At 33.2% G+C, this 16,282-nt stretch overlaps 1 protein-coding gene across 12 annotated transcripts in view; it reads right to left on the reverse strand.

The window, feature by feature from the left end:
- The window catches only part of TMEM232 (transmembrane protein 232), a 326,702-nt gene that overhangs the window by 192,867 nt on the left and 117,553 nt on the right, over positions 1 to 16,282 (reverse strand). For all 12 annotated transcript variants that reach the window (XM_054684513.2, XM_054684518.2, XM_054684510.2 and 9 more), the window contains 3 exons: positions 13,918 to 14,051; positions 1,596 to 1,719; positions 541 to 790 (listed from right to left, as the gene is read on the reverse strand). In XM_054684513.2, coding sequence (XP_054540488.1) covers positions 541 to 790; positions 1,596 to 1,719; positions 13,918 to 14,051 — 508 coding nt within the window. The remainder of the gene's footprint in view (positions 1 to 540; positions 791 to 1,595; positions 1,720 to 13,917; positions 14,052 to 16,282) is intronic.

A 16,282-nucleotide genomic window follows, 5' to 3' on the forward strand; every position in this document is an offset into this window, starting at 1 on the left:
GGTTTGCCTAAATCCATCTTTTGTTTTCAAGGAATATAATTTGAATCATCAGTCAACTGAATCTAACTTTTATTTCAGTTGTTTTAAAATTATTGATAAAAATTTTCTGGCTGGGCGCAGTGGTTCACGAATGCAATCCCAGCACTTTGGAAGGCAAACGTGGTGGATCACTTGAGGTCAGGAGTTTGAGACCAGCCTGGCCAACATGGCAAAACCCCAGCTCTACTAAAAATACAAAACTTAGCCAGGCATGGTGGCAAGTGCCTGTAGTCCCAGCTACTCAGGAGGCTGAGGCAGGAGAAAGGCTTGAAGCAGAAGAGGAGGTTACAGTGAGCAGGGATCACGCCACTGCACCGCAGCCTGGGTGACAGAGTGACACCTGGCCTCAAAAAATAAATCATGTTATATTCTTCCAAAATTTGTAAAATTTAAAATTATTTGCTATTTCTAAATATTAACTTTGTGTAGAATGCTTATTACTATATGTAGACAGTGACACTTAAAAATATTACTCATCAAAGTAAAAAACAATCTACTTACAGTTCTCTGACATTTTTGAAGATAAATATTCCAAAAGACTTAAAATACTTGTTTCCTTTAATTCTGGAGGTACTGATTTGTCCAAGTATAAAATATTTTTTTGTGAACTTTTACAGTGACAGAAACCAATTAAAGCAGTTTTTCGCAAATCAGAAGTGGCTGCATACAAGCAAATTTCTGCAAGAATTACTGTATATATGTAGACTACATTCCAGGCCCAGGAAAAATCATCTACCTTGCAACTTTCTTCCTGAAATGAGAAAATAGATATTTGATCATCAAAGTATATCTTTGCATATCAATAACTACACAGTGTACTTATAATAATTGTTAAAAGACCATAATAAACTAATATATCTAAATGTGTTCATTAAAAAATGGGTTTACCATGAGTAGACTGCATAAAATACAGTTCAAAGAATAAAAAATATAGATAGCTAATAATTATATATAGAACAACTTTGCAATTTACTTAGCAGTCAATGGAATGTAAATTAATTCAATGAGATACTATTTTCCATATCATATTCAAAAGGAACCTTTTGATATACAACTCCATTCTAGTGTGTGACACTTTCATTTATTGTTCATAGGAATCCAAGAAAGTTATTAATATATCTTATGGAGAATAATTTGGACATCTGTCCCAAAAACTTTGAAAGAAACTTCACAGTCTTTCACTTGGTAATTTAATTTCATTAGCCTACTCTAAAGAAACAGAAGTGTTGATAGAGATTTTATGTATGAGAATAACAATTCAACATTACTTATAATTAACTGTGAACAATTAGAAACAAATTTAATAACCAACAATACAGAAATGTTTCAATAAGTGAACTTACCCCAACCAAAATATAAATTTTAATATTATGTAATGAAAATGAAAAATGTTTATGATAAATGGTAACTGTGAATTTGCTTTTATATTTAATTAAATTTATTATTATAAAGTTATGCATATTATATGCGCTAATACAATATACAATGTAAATAGTGGCAAAAATAAAATCTGTTTCTCTTCGGTTCTCTTTTCACATATAAATTAGCAATGTTACCTGATTTTGAACAGACATAATGCTTGAAACAAAATCTCGCACTACGTCCATTAAAGCTTTCAAGCAGGCCATGTTTAATTTGGCAGCCTCCCCAAGGACCAGTAAAGCCAGTACTGAATCCAACCTGAAAATTTTATGGATGAAAGGATAAAGATTGTAATGGAAAATAATAATAATAATCAACTTTTTATGTGAAAAAATGAAATAGGTCAGAGGAAATGCATGTCTGCATTACCAGATACATTTATTTTCAATAAAGATTAGTATTGCTTCTCATTATGGTAAAAATCTGCAAAGAAGAGACACATTTTGGTAATATGTTTGAGTTCAGAGTAGTGCTCTGACAAATCTGAGTAATAAATATCACATATAATCACATTTCTTCATAGATCCTGAACAACAAGCAATCAGGGGCTCTGGTTCTAGAGTACCCCCAAAAACTCACAATAGGTTTTAATGTTTAACCTCTTGCAACTGATTCCACAAGGTGAATTTCAAGAGAGTGTTTTCTTCTCAAAACACAGCAATTTTTTAAAAACGGCCTTCTTCTAAGATACTCCAAAGATTCAACACTCTTTGATTCTGGAAAAAGTAAAATTTCTCAAAATAAAATTTATATTTCACATGAATGAAAGACTAGTTTTTTTTAATATTATAAAAACTGGGAAATCACACAAGAATTTGTTAGTTATAAATGTACATATATTTTGAAGGTTTTGAAAATTACATATTTGTGATACTTTTACTAAATGAAAAATAGTTTGAAAGAGAACTAATAAGAGAACAAATTAAAAATTACTTTGGTCATAGCTGTTTATTGCCTTGATTTGTAGACCATTAATAAATTTAAAAGTTAGTATATTTTACAAGATTATTTGAATTTCACAACTGTGATATTTCAGGCCCATAAGTTCAAGGTCATCATCATTTTCTAAATCAAACCGTTCTTATTATGAAAATTAAAGACAATTCTTCATATTAAATAGGACTTTACAGAGGTCAATGTGCTTTCACATAAATTATTTCATTTGATTTGAAAAACAATTTTTGACACATTTAAGATTTTTCAAGACCTTTTTTCATACTAGAAAACTGAGACATAAATAGGTCAGAGGGACTTGTCCAAGTTCCCTTTTTAAGCTAGATTAGTTGTAACTCAAGTTTTCTCCCACCAAGAAGTATTTTCTGTCTTGCAATTCTGCTTTTCTAAACCATTACATAAATGTCAATATTTAAGCTTAGTGTGGCAGGTGCTGCCTATTGCCTACCTAATACTATTTGTCTCCTTTTCTAATGGAACATGAATTTTGTTCAAAATGGCAATATGCTCAATTAAGTTAGCCCCCTCAAGATGGAATTCTCTGTATCTTGATTGGAGTAGTGATTACATGAGTGTATACATTTGCCCAAGGTCATAGACCTGTGTACATTAATGTATGAAGTTCATTGTATCTAATTTATATTTCAGTAAGTTTGATTTAAAATTGACTGCCTAGACTCCCTTGAAGCTTGGAATAGCCATACAGTGCAGAGTTGGTTAATGAGCTAGAAAAGGAAGCATATTATGAAGACTTCCAGGTAAGCTATTATTTTTCTGGTTAAGAAAAAATTTTAAAATTAAATAACAGGTGTTATTTTTCTCCTTTGCGCATCCTCTTCCTCCTGCTTGTAATGCATATATTCCATGATACCATAAGGCACAGCAGCCTTCTTTCAACAAGGAGGATAAAAATCACCTGCTATACATGACAGAAAAGGAAGCTAGAAGAAGCTTGGACCTTGAAGATTTCCTTAAGTACTCACATCAGCACTGCACTACTTGTCATGTGCAATAAAGAAAGCTGTTTGGTTATGCAATTGTAGTCAGGTTTCTGCCAAATAAGACAAAATCCTAATTGATGCACTTAACATGATGCTTATGAACATGAACTTTAGAGTCGGAAACATCAAGATGAAATCTTAGCTCTGCCACTAGTTAGGCATATGTTATAGGGCAATTTATGTACCCTACCTCAGTCTTAATTTACTTGTCTATAAAGAAAATACAGCAAAACTCACTTTTTAGAGATTATTGTGAGATTTGAATGAAATACTCTCTGTAAAATGACAAGGTTCAGAATGCTAAACTGAATTCCAAACATACTATTTCTTTGACATAAAAAAGATATGAGTTTGATAACGTCTTCATTAAAGTCATAGAGTGACTGGAAGGAGAAGTCTATCCAGATGACCATCAAGATGGAGAATAAGTCATTCCCCAGACTACTTATCATTTATACTTCATATTACGGTCAATTAAAAGAGAGGATACTCATAGAGTTTGTAAAACTTCTTTTCCCCTGAATATATTTCATAATCGGAAGGTTTTGATTCTTCTTTTCTCTTTCAAGTCTGGAAAACTGTAGCTAACCTAGGATAGTCTCACTGAACTATGGATTGAAAAAGATCCATCAGTGTTAGCCACCTATGGTAGAGAAATGCTTCACCAGCAACACACTATTTTCAATTAATGCTGCTGATCACAAAATTGTCTGTGAATGAAAATGCTTTCGTCAAAAACAGAAACATCAATACTTATAAACTGGAGTTTGTCGAAAACAAAAGTAAAATTGAAAATCAATGCACATAGAAAGGAATTCAAATTGGATTAGGCTAGAAATTTTCATACAGCACTAGCTTCTTTGTGAACTCATTATAATTCAGAAAGTCTCAAGTATCAGCATATTGACTTGGTTTTACATTGCCATGAAATTAAAGTTGTACAAAATAATATGCAACTATTATAGATTTGCTCTAATTTTATAAATAAAGAAACTGAGCCAGAGTTTTACTGGCTTGTCTAAAATAACAATATATACATACACACATGCACACATTTATAGAAGTTAGGAACATCAGCATTTAAAAGTTTTCCTAGGTTCTTCTTACTCCTCTATATCCATTTCCTCAATTAGTGGATTTTAATTTTTAAATGGAATTAAAATGTCTCTAAGTAGCAACCCTTGCCAACTTATTTCAACATTGCAACAAATATTCCAGAAAGCACTGACAATGTCAAAAATCCACACGATCCCGAAAACAGAAAGAGACATCACTAATAACAGCAACTTAAAGGGAATTTCCATAAACCATAAAGTTGATAAAGCTGAAAGCAATAAGGAGCACCCACATGCCACTTCTTGAAACACAGCAGCCTTGTTTTCCCAAAAAAAAGTAAAAGAAAAAACTTTTTAAAAAAATAATAATCTCTACTGTTTACCCTATTTTGCATAGAATCAGAGAAAGTGCAGCTAATCCTTTATCTTAAGGTACTGATTTTTTTTAAGTAGTGAGAGTATTATTTGAGTTCATTCTCATCTCTCCATATTTATTCAGAGATGATAATATCCTGGTAATGAAAAGGGTAGTATACAGTGTCTATAGGCATGTGGGATGGGAGAAGGCGGGAAGAGGGATGATAAAATTGGAATACAGAAGTGCATTTTTTCCTCACAGGTAAACTATCCAAGAGTAAGGAGAACACAGGAAGCTGCCTGATAATTTTACACATTGAGTGTTGTAATTTTTACCAATTTTGTTATGAATTCTGTGAACACAAACCTCTTATTTAAAAATATCGTTTTTATATATTTCTCCTGGTTCTAGAATAAGTAACTGGAAAATGAAGAAGAGGGACCTATATAAGACTGAGGAAAATAGATTACAGCAAAGGCTAAAGAGAGTATCAGTCTCAGTACTCAGAGAGGGTCATAATTCTGAAAATGATTTCTTACAGGAACCAGAAGTTATTTTTACAAGACATTTATGCATCTTTAATAAAGCCCAGGAATAATAAACCACAAAGAAAAGCCTTGATGCTGAGATGAAAGGTAATAGAGTAAGGTAGGAGATTGCAAAGAAATTAAAATGTAAAAATATAATTAAAATCCATAGTTGAGGAAGTTAACTACAGAAATAACAGAGAAAAGTCTTTCATAATTTAGAGGAAAATGCAGAAAGCATACCCATTCCTATCTAATTACAGAAGGAAGGAAGGAAGGAAGGGAGGGAGGGAAAAAGAAAGGAAGGAAGGGAGGAAGGGAGGAAGGAGGGAAGGGAGGGAGGGAATGAGGGAAGAAGGAAAGGAAGGAAGGAAGGAAGGAAGGAAGGAAGGAAGGAAGGAAGGTGGGTGGGTGAAGGGAGGGAGAAAAATTTAAAGTTATGAAGTAAATGGGGCCCTACTAAAGAAAAATATTTCTAATAACAAAAAGCCCAAAATTTAATGCAAGTATTCATGAGAAATATATGGGTTTTCCCACCATAATGTAAAAAATAAAATAAAAATAAATAAAAAACCCCTAAGCACAGAGAGGCAGAAGTTGGGAACACATATGAACTATGAGTAGTCAATACAAGACCTTGAAAAAATGTAGACCAGCAGCCATAGTATTTGTGCAGAGCTTCTCAAAGTGAAGTTTCTCTCTAGGTAAAGCACAGGATTTGCCTCAATAGGCTCCTAACATGGACAAGAAAGGGTGCCAGTTAACTCCTGCCTACTAAATCACAAAGATGTTCCTAAAAAATTCCAGACTGACAATTAAACAGATAAAAACAAGAGGACTGACGACTTTGAACATCTCATCATAACTGTGTTAGAAAACAACATACCAACATTTAGAAATTTGAAGGGGGAATTAAACAAAAAATAAACACTGTAATCATAGAAGTCTATTACCAGACAAAATGTACATCATACTTTTTAGAGAAAAAATAAATGGTGATAAATGTTATAGCCAGCGAAGGTTCGTATATAATCTTGGCCTTACCTAAGTAATCATAAAACATACTTAGAAACTTATTCAAGCTAAGAAAGAAATTAATAGTATTGAACAGTTTAAGAAAGGAAAATCCTAGTGTTAAATGGCTGCAGGTGAGTAGAAGAAAAATAGGTAAGTTTTAATAAACAAAAATAATTTTATAAATATGACCAAATAATTAAATGCAGATATATAAATAATTATTTAAGGAGAAGACAGAACATTTGAAATAATTACTTAACTATAATGTTATCAGAACTCAAGATTATATTAACAGACTAGGAAGGGGAGAATTAGTGTAAATAAATTTGTCTCAGTCATTACTGCACATGGAGAAGAGGGCCGTTAGTATTTCATTCTTGATTTTTACTACTTAGGGAAACTATTTTAAAGAATAAATTTACCTTGCCATTGCCTGATTTTTGTTACTCAGAAAAGATGGATGACAAAAATGTAGGCTTTAGCCTGTCTGTTAAAAGGCTTTTTCTCCTGCTTACAGGACTTCATTCTTTGAGTTCCAGGGAAGCTGGTGTGGGAGAGTGAAGGGATGGAGCCTCAGACAAGCAATGACTGCCCTCTCATCAGGGAAGGCAGAGATGGGGCACTAACTGTTTCCCTCCACCCAGACCTATCAGGTGTTTCTGGCTATTGATTGGTTGGTGGTAATTAATCCTACCAGCAGAATCTTTCAGTCATCATTTTTGTTTTTATTTTTTTCAATATAATGGCAATTTATGAGACACTGATTGGGGCTGCAGCTTCCGTATCACATAAAACAGTTCTTACTGAATAATTTTAAGCTGGAGAGTGTTCTAGTCACAGTTATGCTATAGCCCTGGCAGCATAGTGTATGACAGATTGTTGAGGGGACGAACGCAAAGCAAGGAGACAAGTTAAAAAGCTACAATCGTCAAGAGACAATAAGAGCCCAAACCAAGGTTATGACATTGGGAACAGAGAGGAGGGGAACAGTTTCGAAGGGTAATTAATGTACATACAACACCGTCAGATCCTGAATTGGATGGAGAAAGTGAGATGGAGAAGATAAGATGTCTGATTTGGTTAGCTGGAGGAAAGGACACGACGACGTGTACTGAGGTAGAAATTCAAGAGGCAGGAGCCTGACAGGGGGAAAAATTAGTCCAAATATGAACTGGCAGGACATGTAGTATCCAGGGAAGATCTACAGTCTAATAGATGTTTTTCATATTACTTATCTCATTTAAATTTTTCAAAAGCTCTTTGAGGTTGCTGTTATCTCGATATAACTGCTAAACAGACCCTGGGGTTCATAGGGGTTAAGCGACATTCAAAATTACACAGGTAGCAAAAGACAAGACTAAAATTCATGTCTTCTGGTTTCAGGTTGCATTGCTTTTTCGCTGTATGATAATGTAGCAGCATATATAGTGGGTATTTACCCTTGATACAGACTAAGTTATAATTGGCTCCAGGGATCAAAGGATCAATAAGAAATCCAAGAAATGAATCAAGAAGCATCAAGGAAATAAACAAACAATGAAAACCTACATTGACATTTCAGTTCATAAGAAATGAAGGAGTACTGATGCAAACTTTTGTTGGAATGCTCTAGGTTAGACCATCACATGGACATCATAATTAGTAGGATCAAGGATATAAATAATGTGGATATCAGTGATCTAGCTGAAAAGGAAGTGCCTTGCCGCCCATACAGTTAATTCCTTGTTTCATTCATTTCGATGCAAACACAAACAGTATGTCTGGAAAACACTTGCCATGTTCAAGACAGTTTTAAATTGTCAAGCTTTTTTTTTTGGAATACACTTATGGAGCACATTAAATCAGTTATTTTGTGTTGGAAGATATAATTTTATGTCATACTGCTCGAATGAAATGCCATACTGCCTTTCTCAGCAGTCTTCATTGGCTAATAATTCAATTATAAACACAATTCATTATTTTCATGTTAGATTAGAAAGTCTTTTGCGTTGACTTGAGCTATCTCCCCAGAGCAAATGGTGCCGTTTATAAAAGGCCAAACCACAGGGTGGAGCATTGAGAGTATGAAGCATCATATAAAATTTAACTGCGTTAAGTGGAAATCTGCCTTCCAGCAAGCTGCTTATCTCCAGCTATGGGTAGATAAAGGCCAATGCATGGCAGCTGGGAGGGGACTCCTGCAGTCCCTTTTTCTTTACTTCATTGGGTTTTATAATTTATTGTCTTCAGTGTATTCTTTCCCCAGTTTTTCCCTGTCCCCCAGCGAGGCTGCTCTAATTCTGTGATTGCCTTCCTTGAGCCCTTTTGAGGATCCTGAACCTGCTGTTTTCCAAGCTCAGCTGAAACCATTTGCTTCTATTTGTTTCTTTTTGTACTGTAGGATCTTTATGAAAGGGGTTACAAGAAGTCATGCAGGGAGATACATGATGAATTATCTACTGACCAATAGCATCAGAAATGGGCATATGAGTACATTTCACTTTCATGGGCACAAGCACAAGCAATTTTTGCCACTATAAATAAAATTTCTTCTGATATTTCAGTTGAATGGTCTCTCTTTGCTTTTAAATCTCGGAACATTTGTTCAACATTATGTTACTTTCCTGAAATGTACAGCAAATGAAATTGCTAAAGTTACTCCTGCTAATGGTCACTGGCATTGAATTTTAGGTGTTAAACCAAAGGTGTCTTCCACCAAGTGTCACAATTTTAAGACTATTTAGTCCAGCAAATCCTGATGAAGTCTTAATGCATCATCAGGGCCTGGTGCCTCAATATTTCTTTTTCATTCTGAATACATGCAGTTCATTTTCTTAATTTTTTGCATGTACCCAGTAGTATCTTAGGAGTACATAAGACCAATATTAAAGATTCTCTAGAAATATAAAATCATTTCTGGTTTTATTTTGGTAATTATATTACAGTGTATATTGTTTATCTGGAGTAATGGCCTCTTGAAACCTATACAGGCCTTTATATAAATAAATATTTTGTAAGGAGAAAAGTTGATTTTAAAATATTTGGTATAATGTTATTATTAACAGAATAGTTAGTCAAATTGCTAACCTAAAAACACAAATTATTCTTTTAATGTCAATAGTTTTTGTTTGCTAGAGCCAACTAATCTTTTTTTTAAAAAAAGATTAAATCTTTTCCTTAAAATAAAAAAAGTAAATATAAAAAATAGAATCAAAACTATTTGGCAGTACTGTTTTAAGCAATTATTGTTTTCCTTTCTATTATGAGCAGTCATTGTATTTTTCACTTTAGTCTTCTGATCATTGAGCATTGTCTAAACACTGCTATCCCCTTCTTCACTTGATAATTTCCAAAATATCCTCCCAGAAAAAGTCAGGATTCAGTGACAGGCTGTCTCAAAGCAGTTATCTGCTTAACAATGCAACTAGAATGACAGGTGAATGATGCATTGGAGAGAGTGCTATATCGAAACTCTTAAAATCTGGTTCCACTCATCAATAAGCCTAATAAACTTGGCCTCAGTTTCTTTATTTTTAAAATAAGAAGAGTTTTGTATTGTCTCTAACGCCCTATATTTATAAAATACTAAGTATTTAAAAAAAACTGGTTCATTAATGTTTGCAACCTTAAACACAAATCATTAGTAAGTTAAATTGAATAGACGTGGATGCAATACAGCAAAATCTAAAAATCGGTTAAAGAAAGAATTGAATTCCACCATTCAATATTCTTAATCAGCTACATTTACTGTTTCTGCAATCATTTATACTTTTTATCTGGTAATTATTAGAGTACTTTTTAAATAAATTTGACAAAGTCACACAATATTTATTTTTAGATGTTAAAATACAATTTCGGTTATGTTCTAAATCCAGTTAGAGTTTTCCAAGGGCTTCCGTAGTTCTAGTTGTTTGTCATTTTTAAAAAGAAATTAAATATTTGAATCTCCTACAACTTACTTTCTATCTGAAAGAATCACCACAACTTCCAGAATAACCTAATTTGCATCAATGAGAACCTCTAAATTTTGTTTTTAGGAGCTCTGTATTAAAATATACTAAGTAAAATTATATGAAGTGCTATTTATAGTAAATATAATCTATTTGCATTTTAGTTTCATATTTATAAGTACTATTCTTTATTTTTAAAATGTAAAAAATATTGCAATCTTTGTCAAACTGCAATACTCAGTAGGTGTCTCCGATCACACTGTGACACAGAACAAATTATTGATGAACTCTAATCTAAAGTATTTTTAGGGAAATTAGGTAAACTTTAAGCCATCCTCCAAAAATCTTTACTTAATCTGGAGTCCCACAAACTTCCAAATACAAGTGGGAAAATAACTTTTGTTCATAAAGAATGGTGCAGACTTTTAGAAGGGTCTACAGTTGATTCTGAGGGACTTAGAATTTACATATACAAAGGCCTTTGGTGTAGAATGGGCTGCCAGAGACTGAAAACCAGCAACTAATTAAATAAATATATGTGGCAATTGCATTTTCAACTTGTTATGGCATTACAAGTTATTATTATTTTTATATTCATTGAAAAATAATTCAAAACTGTGATCCTCTTTAAATATTGGAAAAGAGTGCTCTCTGATCAGTTTCCTCAGAAATACTCCTCAACACAAAAAAGGTCATACATGACAAGCCTACAACTGACATTATCCTCAATGGTGAAAAGTTGAAAGCGTCCCTCTAAAATCAGGAACAAGACAAGAATGCTCACTCTCACCACTTTTATGTAACATAATACTAAAAGGCCTAGCCAGAGCAATTAGGCAAGAAAAAGAAAAAAAAGTCATCTAAACAGGAATGGAAAAAGTAAAACTATCTTTGTTTGCTGACCAAATGATCTTATATATAGAAAACCCTAAAATGTCTATAAAAGCTAACCAAAAGACTGTTAGACATTAAATGAATTCAGTAAAATTGAAATTTTCAGGTGATAAAATCAACATATTAAAATCAATAGCACTGCTATATACTAATGACAGAATATCTGAAGAAGATATTATGAAAACAATCTCATTTACAATAGCAAAAAATAAAAAAAATATAAAGCCTAAGCAATTAAGTGGGAAGATATTCCATGTTCATGGATAGGAAAAATTGATATTGATAAAATGTCCATACTACCCAAAGTAATTTACAGATTCAATGCAATTCCTATCAAAATTTTAATGTTATTCTTCACAAAAACAGACAAAAAATTTAGAATTTGTATGAAACCACAAAATTCCCTGAATATCCAAAGCAATCCTGAGCAAAAAGAAAAAAAGCTGGAAACATCGCAATACCGGATTTTAAAGTGTATTACAAAGCTATAGTAATCAAAACAGCATGGCAATTGCATACAGACACATTTGCCAAATGGACAGAATAGAAAGACCAGAAGTAAATCCATGCATTTATGGTCAATTCATTTTTGACAGTTACCAAGAATACACAATAGAGAAAGAATAATCTCTTCAATACATGGTATTGGGAGAACTGAACATCCACAAGCAGAATTAAATTAGCCCCTTCTCTCACACTATATAGAAAAGTTAACTCAAAATGGATTAAAGTCTACTTTAATTATAAAATGAAAAATTAACCAAGTAAAGAGACAACCCACATATTTAAAGAAAATATGTGCAAACCATACATTTTTAACCCATATATTTAAAGAAAATATGTGAAAACCATACATTTGGTAAAGAGTTAATATATAAAATATAGAAGGAACTGAAACAACTTAATAACAAGAAAACAAATAGCCCAATGAAAAAATGGGTAAAAGACCTAAACAGACATTTCTCAAAAGAAGACATACTAATGGCCAACAGACATATGAAAATGTGCTCAACATCACTAATCATAAGGGAAAGGCAAAGTAAAACCACAATGACATATCACCTCACACCTGTTAGAATGGCTATTATCAAAAAGATGAAAGATAACAGATGTTGATGAGGATGTTCAGAAAAGGGAATCCTTTTACATTATTGATGTAATAACAGTATGGAGATTCCTCGAAAATTGAAAATAGAACTACCATATGATCTAACAATCCCACTTCTATGTACATATCCCAAAAAAGCAAAATCAGTATGTTGAAGAGATAACTGAACTACGTTCATTGCAGCATTATTCACAATAGCCAAGATGTGTAATCAACCTACGTGTCACACTGACTGATGAATAAATAAAGTGTGGTATGTATACACAATGGAATACTATCCAGTCTTTAAGAAGAAGGAAATTCTGTCATTCATAAAAACATGAATGGACATCGAGGCATTATGCTAAATGAAATAAGCATAGTACAGAAAAATAAATACTGCATAACCTCACTTGTATGTGGAATCTATAAAAGCCAAACTTGTAGAACTAGGTAGTAGAATGGTGTAAGGCTTGGGATGGGGAGTAAGGAAGATGGGGAAAAGAGGAGATGCCAGTCAAAGAGTGCAAAGTTTCAGTTAGACAGGAGGAATGAGTTCTAGTGATCTATTGTGCAGCATTGTGACTATGGTAAAAAAATATATATATATTTTGAAATTGCTAATAGAGTAAATTTTAATTGTTCTTACCACCAAAAAATGATAAGGATGTGAGGTGATGGATATGTTAATAAGCTTGACTTACTCATTCCACAAGATATACATATATCCTAACATATCATTATACCCCATAAATATATACAATTATTATCTGTCAATTTAAAAAAATCTTTCCTCCATTGAACTCATGCTGAAACTATGACTCTTCTTTTTCTCATCTTAAATTAACATATGTACAGGAGGAAACTAATATTTGTCAGTCAAGATTTATTTTTGGCTGGGAGCAGTGGCTCACTCCTGTAATCCCAGAACTTTGGGAGGCCGAGGTAGGCAGATCACTTGAACTCAGAAGTTGGAGACCGGAGACCAGGCTAGGCAACATGGCAAGACCCTGTCTCTACTAAAAAATCAACAAACAAACAAACAAACAAAACACCTACAAAAATAGCCAGTGTGGTGGTGTACGCCTGTGGTGCCAGCTACTTGGGAGGCTGAGCCGGGAGGATCACTTGAGCCCCAGGGATGGAGGTTGCAGTAAGCCGAGATCACGGCACTGCAACACTGCATTCCAGCCTGGGTGACAGAGTGAGACCAAAAAAAATTTTTTTTTAAGATTCATTTTTGTTATACATTACAAGTAAGGCATAAAGAAATACAGTATCAGTATATTTTATCTAACAATATATTGTGTTTCACTGCTTTTGTTTAACAACTTGGAATATAAAGGCTGTTTGCAATGCAGGAATAAACTTTTTGTCAATAAAAAACTGCATTTAATAAAAAAACTATGCAGTGCCTGCGTGCACATCTAGCAAAACAGAAAAAGAGAGAAACGATGTATTGATGAAATGAATTAATACTAAACATGTAAATTGCCATTGCCTTTGGAACTGAGATTATAAATTTGTTTCATAGTCAACTGAGGTGTGATTAACATTTAGGTACAAGGGTTATTTAACATTTAAGCACAAAGATTTCTCCATGAGTTACTTTGGATTTATAGGATCACTCTTACCAGCATTTCTTTTGAAGCTGTGTCTTATGGAAGACGAGATGTTCAAGCACGTTATTCAACTGAGGACTGTTATTCTGAACACAAGACCAAGCAGCAACACAGTGCCAGAGCAGGTGGTTAATTTCATATCCTCCCTGATTAAATTGCAAATGTTTCAGGAATTAAAATATAAAAATATATGAGAAAGAGTACTCTGACTTGAACAAACATGAAAATAAATTTTAAATATACAAATGAAAATGCATATTCTCTTACACTTTATATTTCACCAAGTGGACCAATTTACATAAGCATATTTTTGAAGTACATACAGTTAACCTGAACCTAATGTATGTATTTTTCACATAGGTCTCTTGTGTTCAATGATATCAGCTCTACAATACAGCAAAAATTCTGGATCACATAAGGGATAGCTATTAGACACAATTGTGGTTCGTAGATTCTATGTGACTTAGTTCTCCCTGACACTTGAGAAAGAAGGAATGGGGAAAGTTTGAACCAAATGCTAACAGCAAATTATGTTTTAAAATGTGGATTTCTACGTTAAGGACCAAAATGTATGCCTAGCAAGTCATCGTCAATGTCTGTTAAGTAACTGTTCTTAAAGCCTAAAAATTCAGATAACAAATAAGCTGTTGTTTAGTTTTTCCTTAGAGTGCTTCCCAACAGTTTTATATATTTAATTGGTCTACTAAAGTAATTGGTAGAAAATGATGACATAGCACTCTCTGAATTTTTGCCAACAGCGAAGAGTCAAATACACATCCTGTGATAGGTACTCAAATTGTTAACTTAGTTGATATTTTGTGATTTTTATGTTAAAATGAAACACTTAGAATCTATAGGGCTTCATAATTCTTATTTATTATATAAAACAACATCAGGACTACAATTTCAAGATAATTTTTATGTTGAGTACTTTTCAGATAGAAGGCAAGAAGTTCATACATAAATTTTAAGCTAAGATATTTTAAGTTTCTAATAAAGTGTTTAGTTAAGTCCCATAGTTGTGTATTTATCTACTTTATGTCAGGAATTCTGTTAGATTCTGGAGATAAAGACATGAGGAAGACAACATCTTTACAAAGCTACTGACTCTGGGGAACAATAATTCAGAAAAGCAAATGAAAACAATTCAGTGTTGACAGTGTTAGAACACACCACAGAAAAGCACTATTCTAAAATAATGTAAAGCATTAGTCTGAGACATACTGACTTCAGTAAGTCCACATGTAACTCAATTTTCTGCTTTATGGTAGGGTCTACCTCAAAACTGGAACCCATATAAATGAAATTCTTTTCTCAAATTGCTCTAGTTGTCTCAGCCTGGATGCCTGACAATCCTCAGATTGCAAACTTATTTTGAATAAATAGGTAAATAAATATGTTTGACAAGTTAATGGGTGCAGCACACCAACATGGCACATGTATACATATGTAACAAACCTGCACGTTGTGCACATGTACCCTAGAACTTAAAGTATAATATTAAAAAAATAAAAATAAAACAAGAATAAAAAAAACTTCGGAGTGACTCGAATGGTTAATTTATAATAAATATTATTTTAATCATAGATATTGCAGGACTACATAAACTATTCAATTAGGTCAACCATTCTTGCATTAATGTATTTATGTACCATCATCAGAGAAAATTCAGAAAGCATTTGGTAAAGAAAAAAATCAGGATTTAGACAACGAACAAGATTTGAGTTTTATCTTCAATTTTATATTATGCCAATTTTACACATCGTGGAGAAATAAAAAGCATCCTCTCATGTCTGGGATTGATTTGACATACTATTACAAGCCGGTCTGACACAGCCAGGTTATTTTGATCTCCTATTGGGCATAAACTCACAAGATAGCAATTTTGGACAATATTACTCTGAGACCATAAGAAATAAACAAAGCCACTTGACAATTTGTTTCTAAGCACAGATATAAACAAAGTCACTCTGCCACCCACAAAATACCTAATCACAGAATTGCCCCAACTTTTTGACAGCATCAAACCTCTAGAGAGAACCCTTACTTCCTTAGACTCTTCCCAAGATCATCCAAATAAAGTCCAAATCCTCTAGTAGATTCCTTCTAACACTCTCTTATTAAGACATCCCATAGTTCCTTGTGGTATGTATCTCTCTCTCTCTCTCTCTCTCTCTCTCTCTCTCTCTCTCTCTCTCCCTCTCTCGGCAACAAGTAATAAACCCAATATGTCTAATTGCAGATGTGCTCCTAGTGGCCTTTGGCAGTAGAACATTGACATCATCAAGAGGAAAGGAACCTGCCACACCTGCGAATTTTCCAGATAGGTAGGGCTTATTAGTTAGTCTCAGGAATTTTATGTATTTCAAGCATTTTT

The sequence above is a fragment of the Pan troglodytes genome, chromosome 4, assembly GCF_028858775.2.
Source record: "Pan troglodytes isolate AG18354 chromosome 4, NHGRI_mPanTro3-v2.0_pri, whole genome shotgun sequence".
Classification (NCBI taxonomy): domain Eukaryota; kingdom Metazoa; phylum Chordata; class Mammalia; order Primates; family Hominidae; genus Pan; species Pan troglodytes.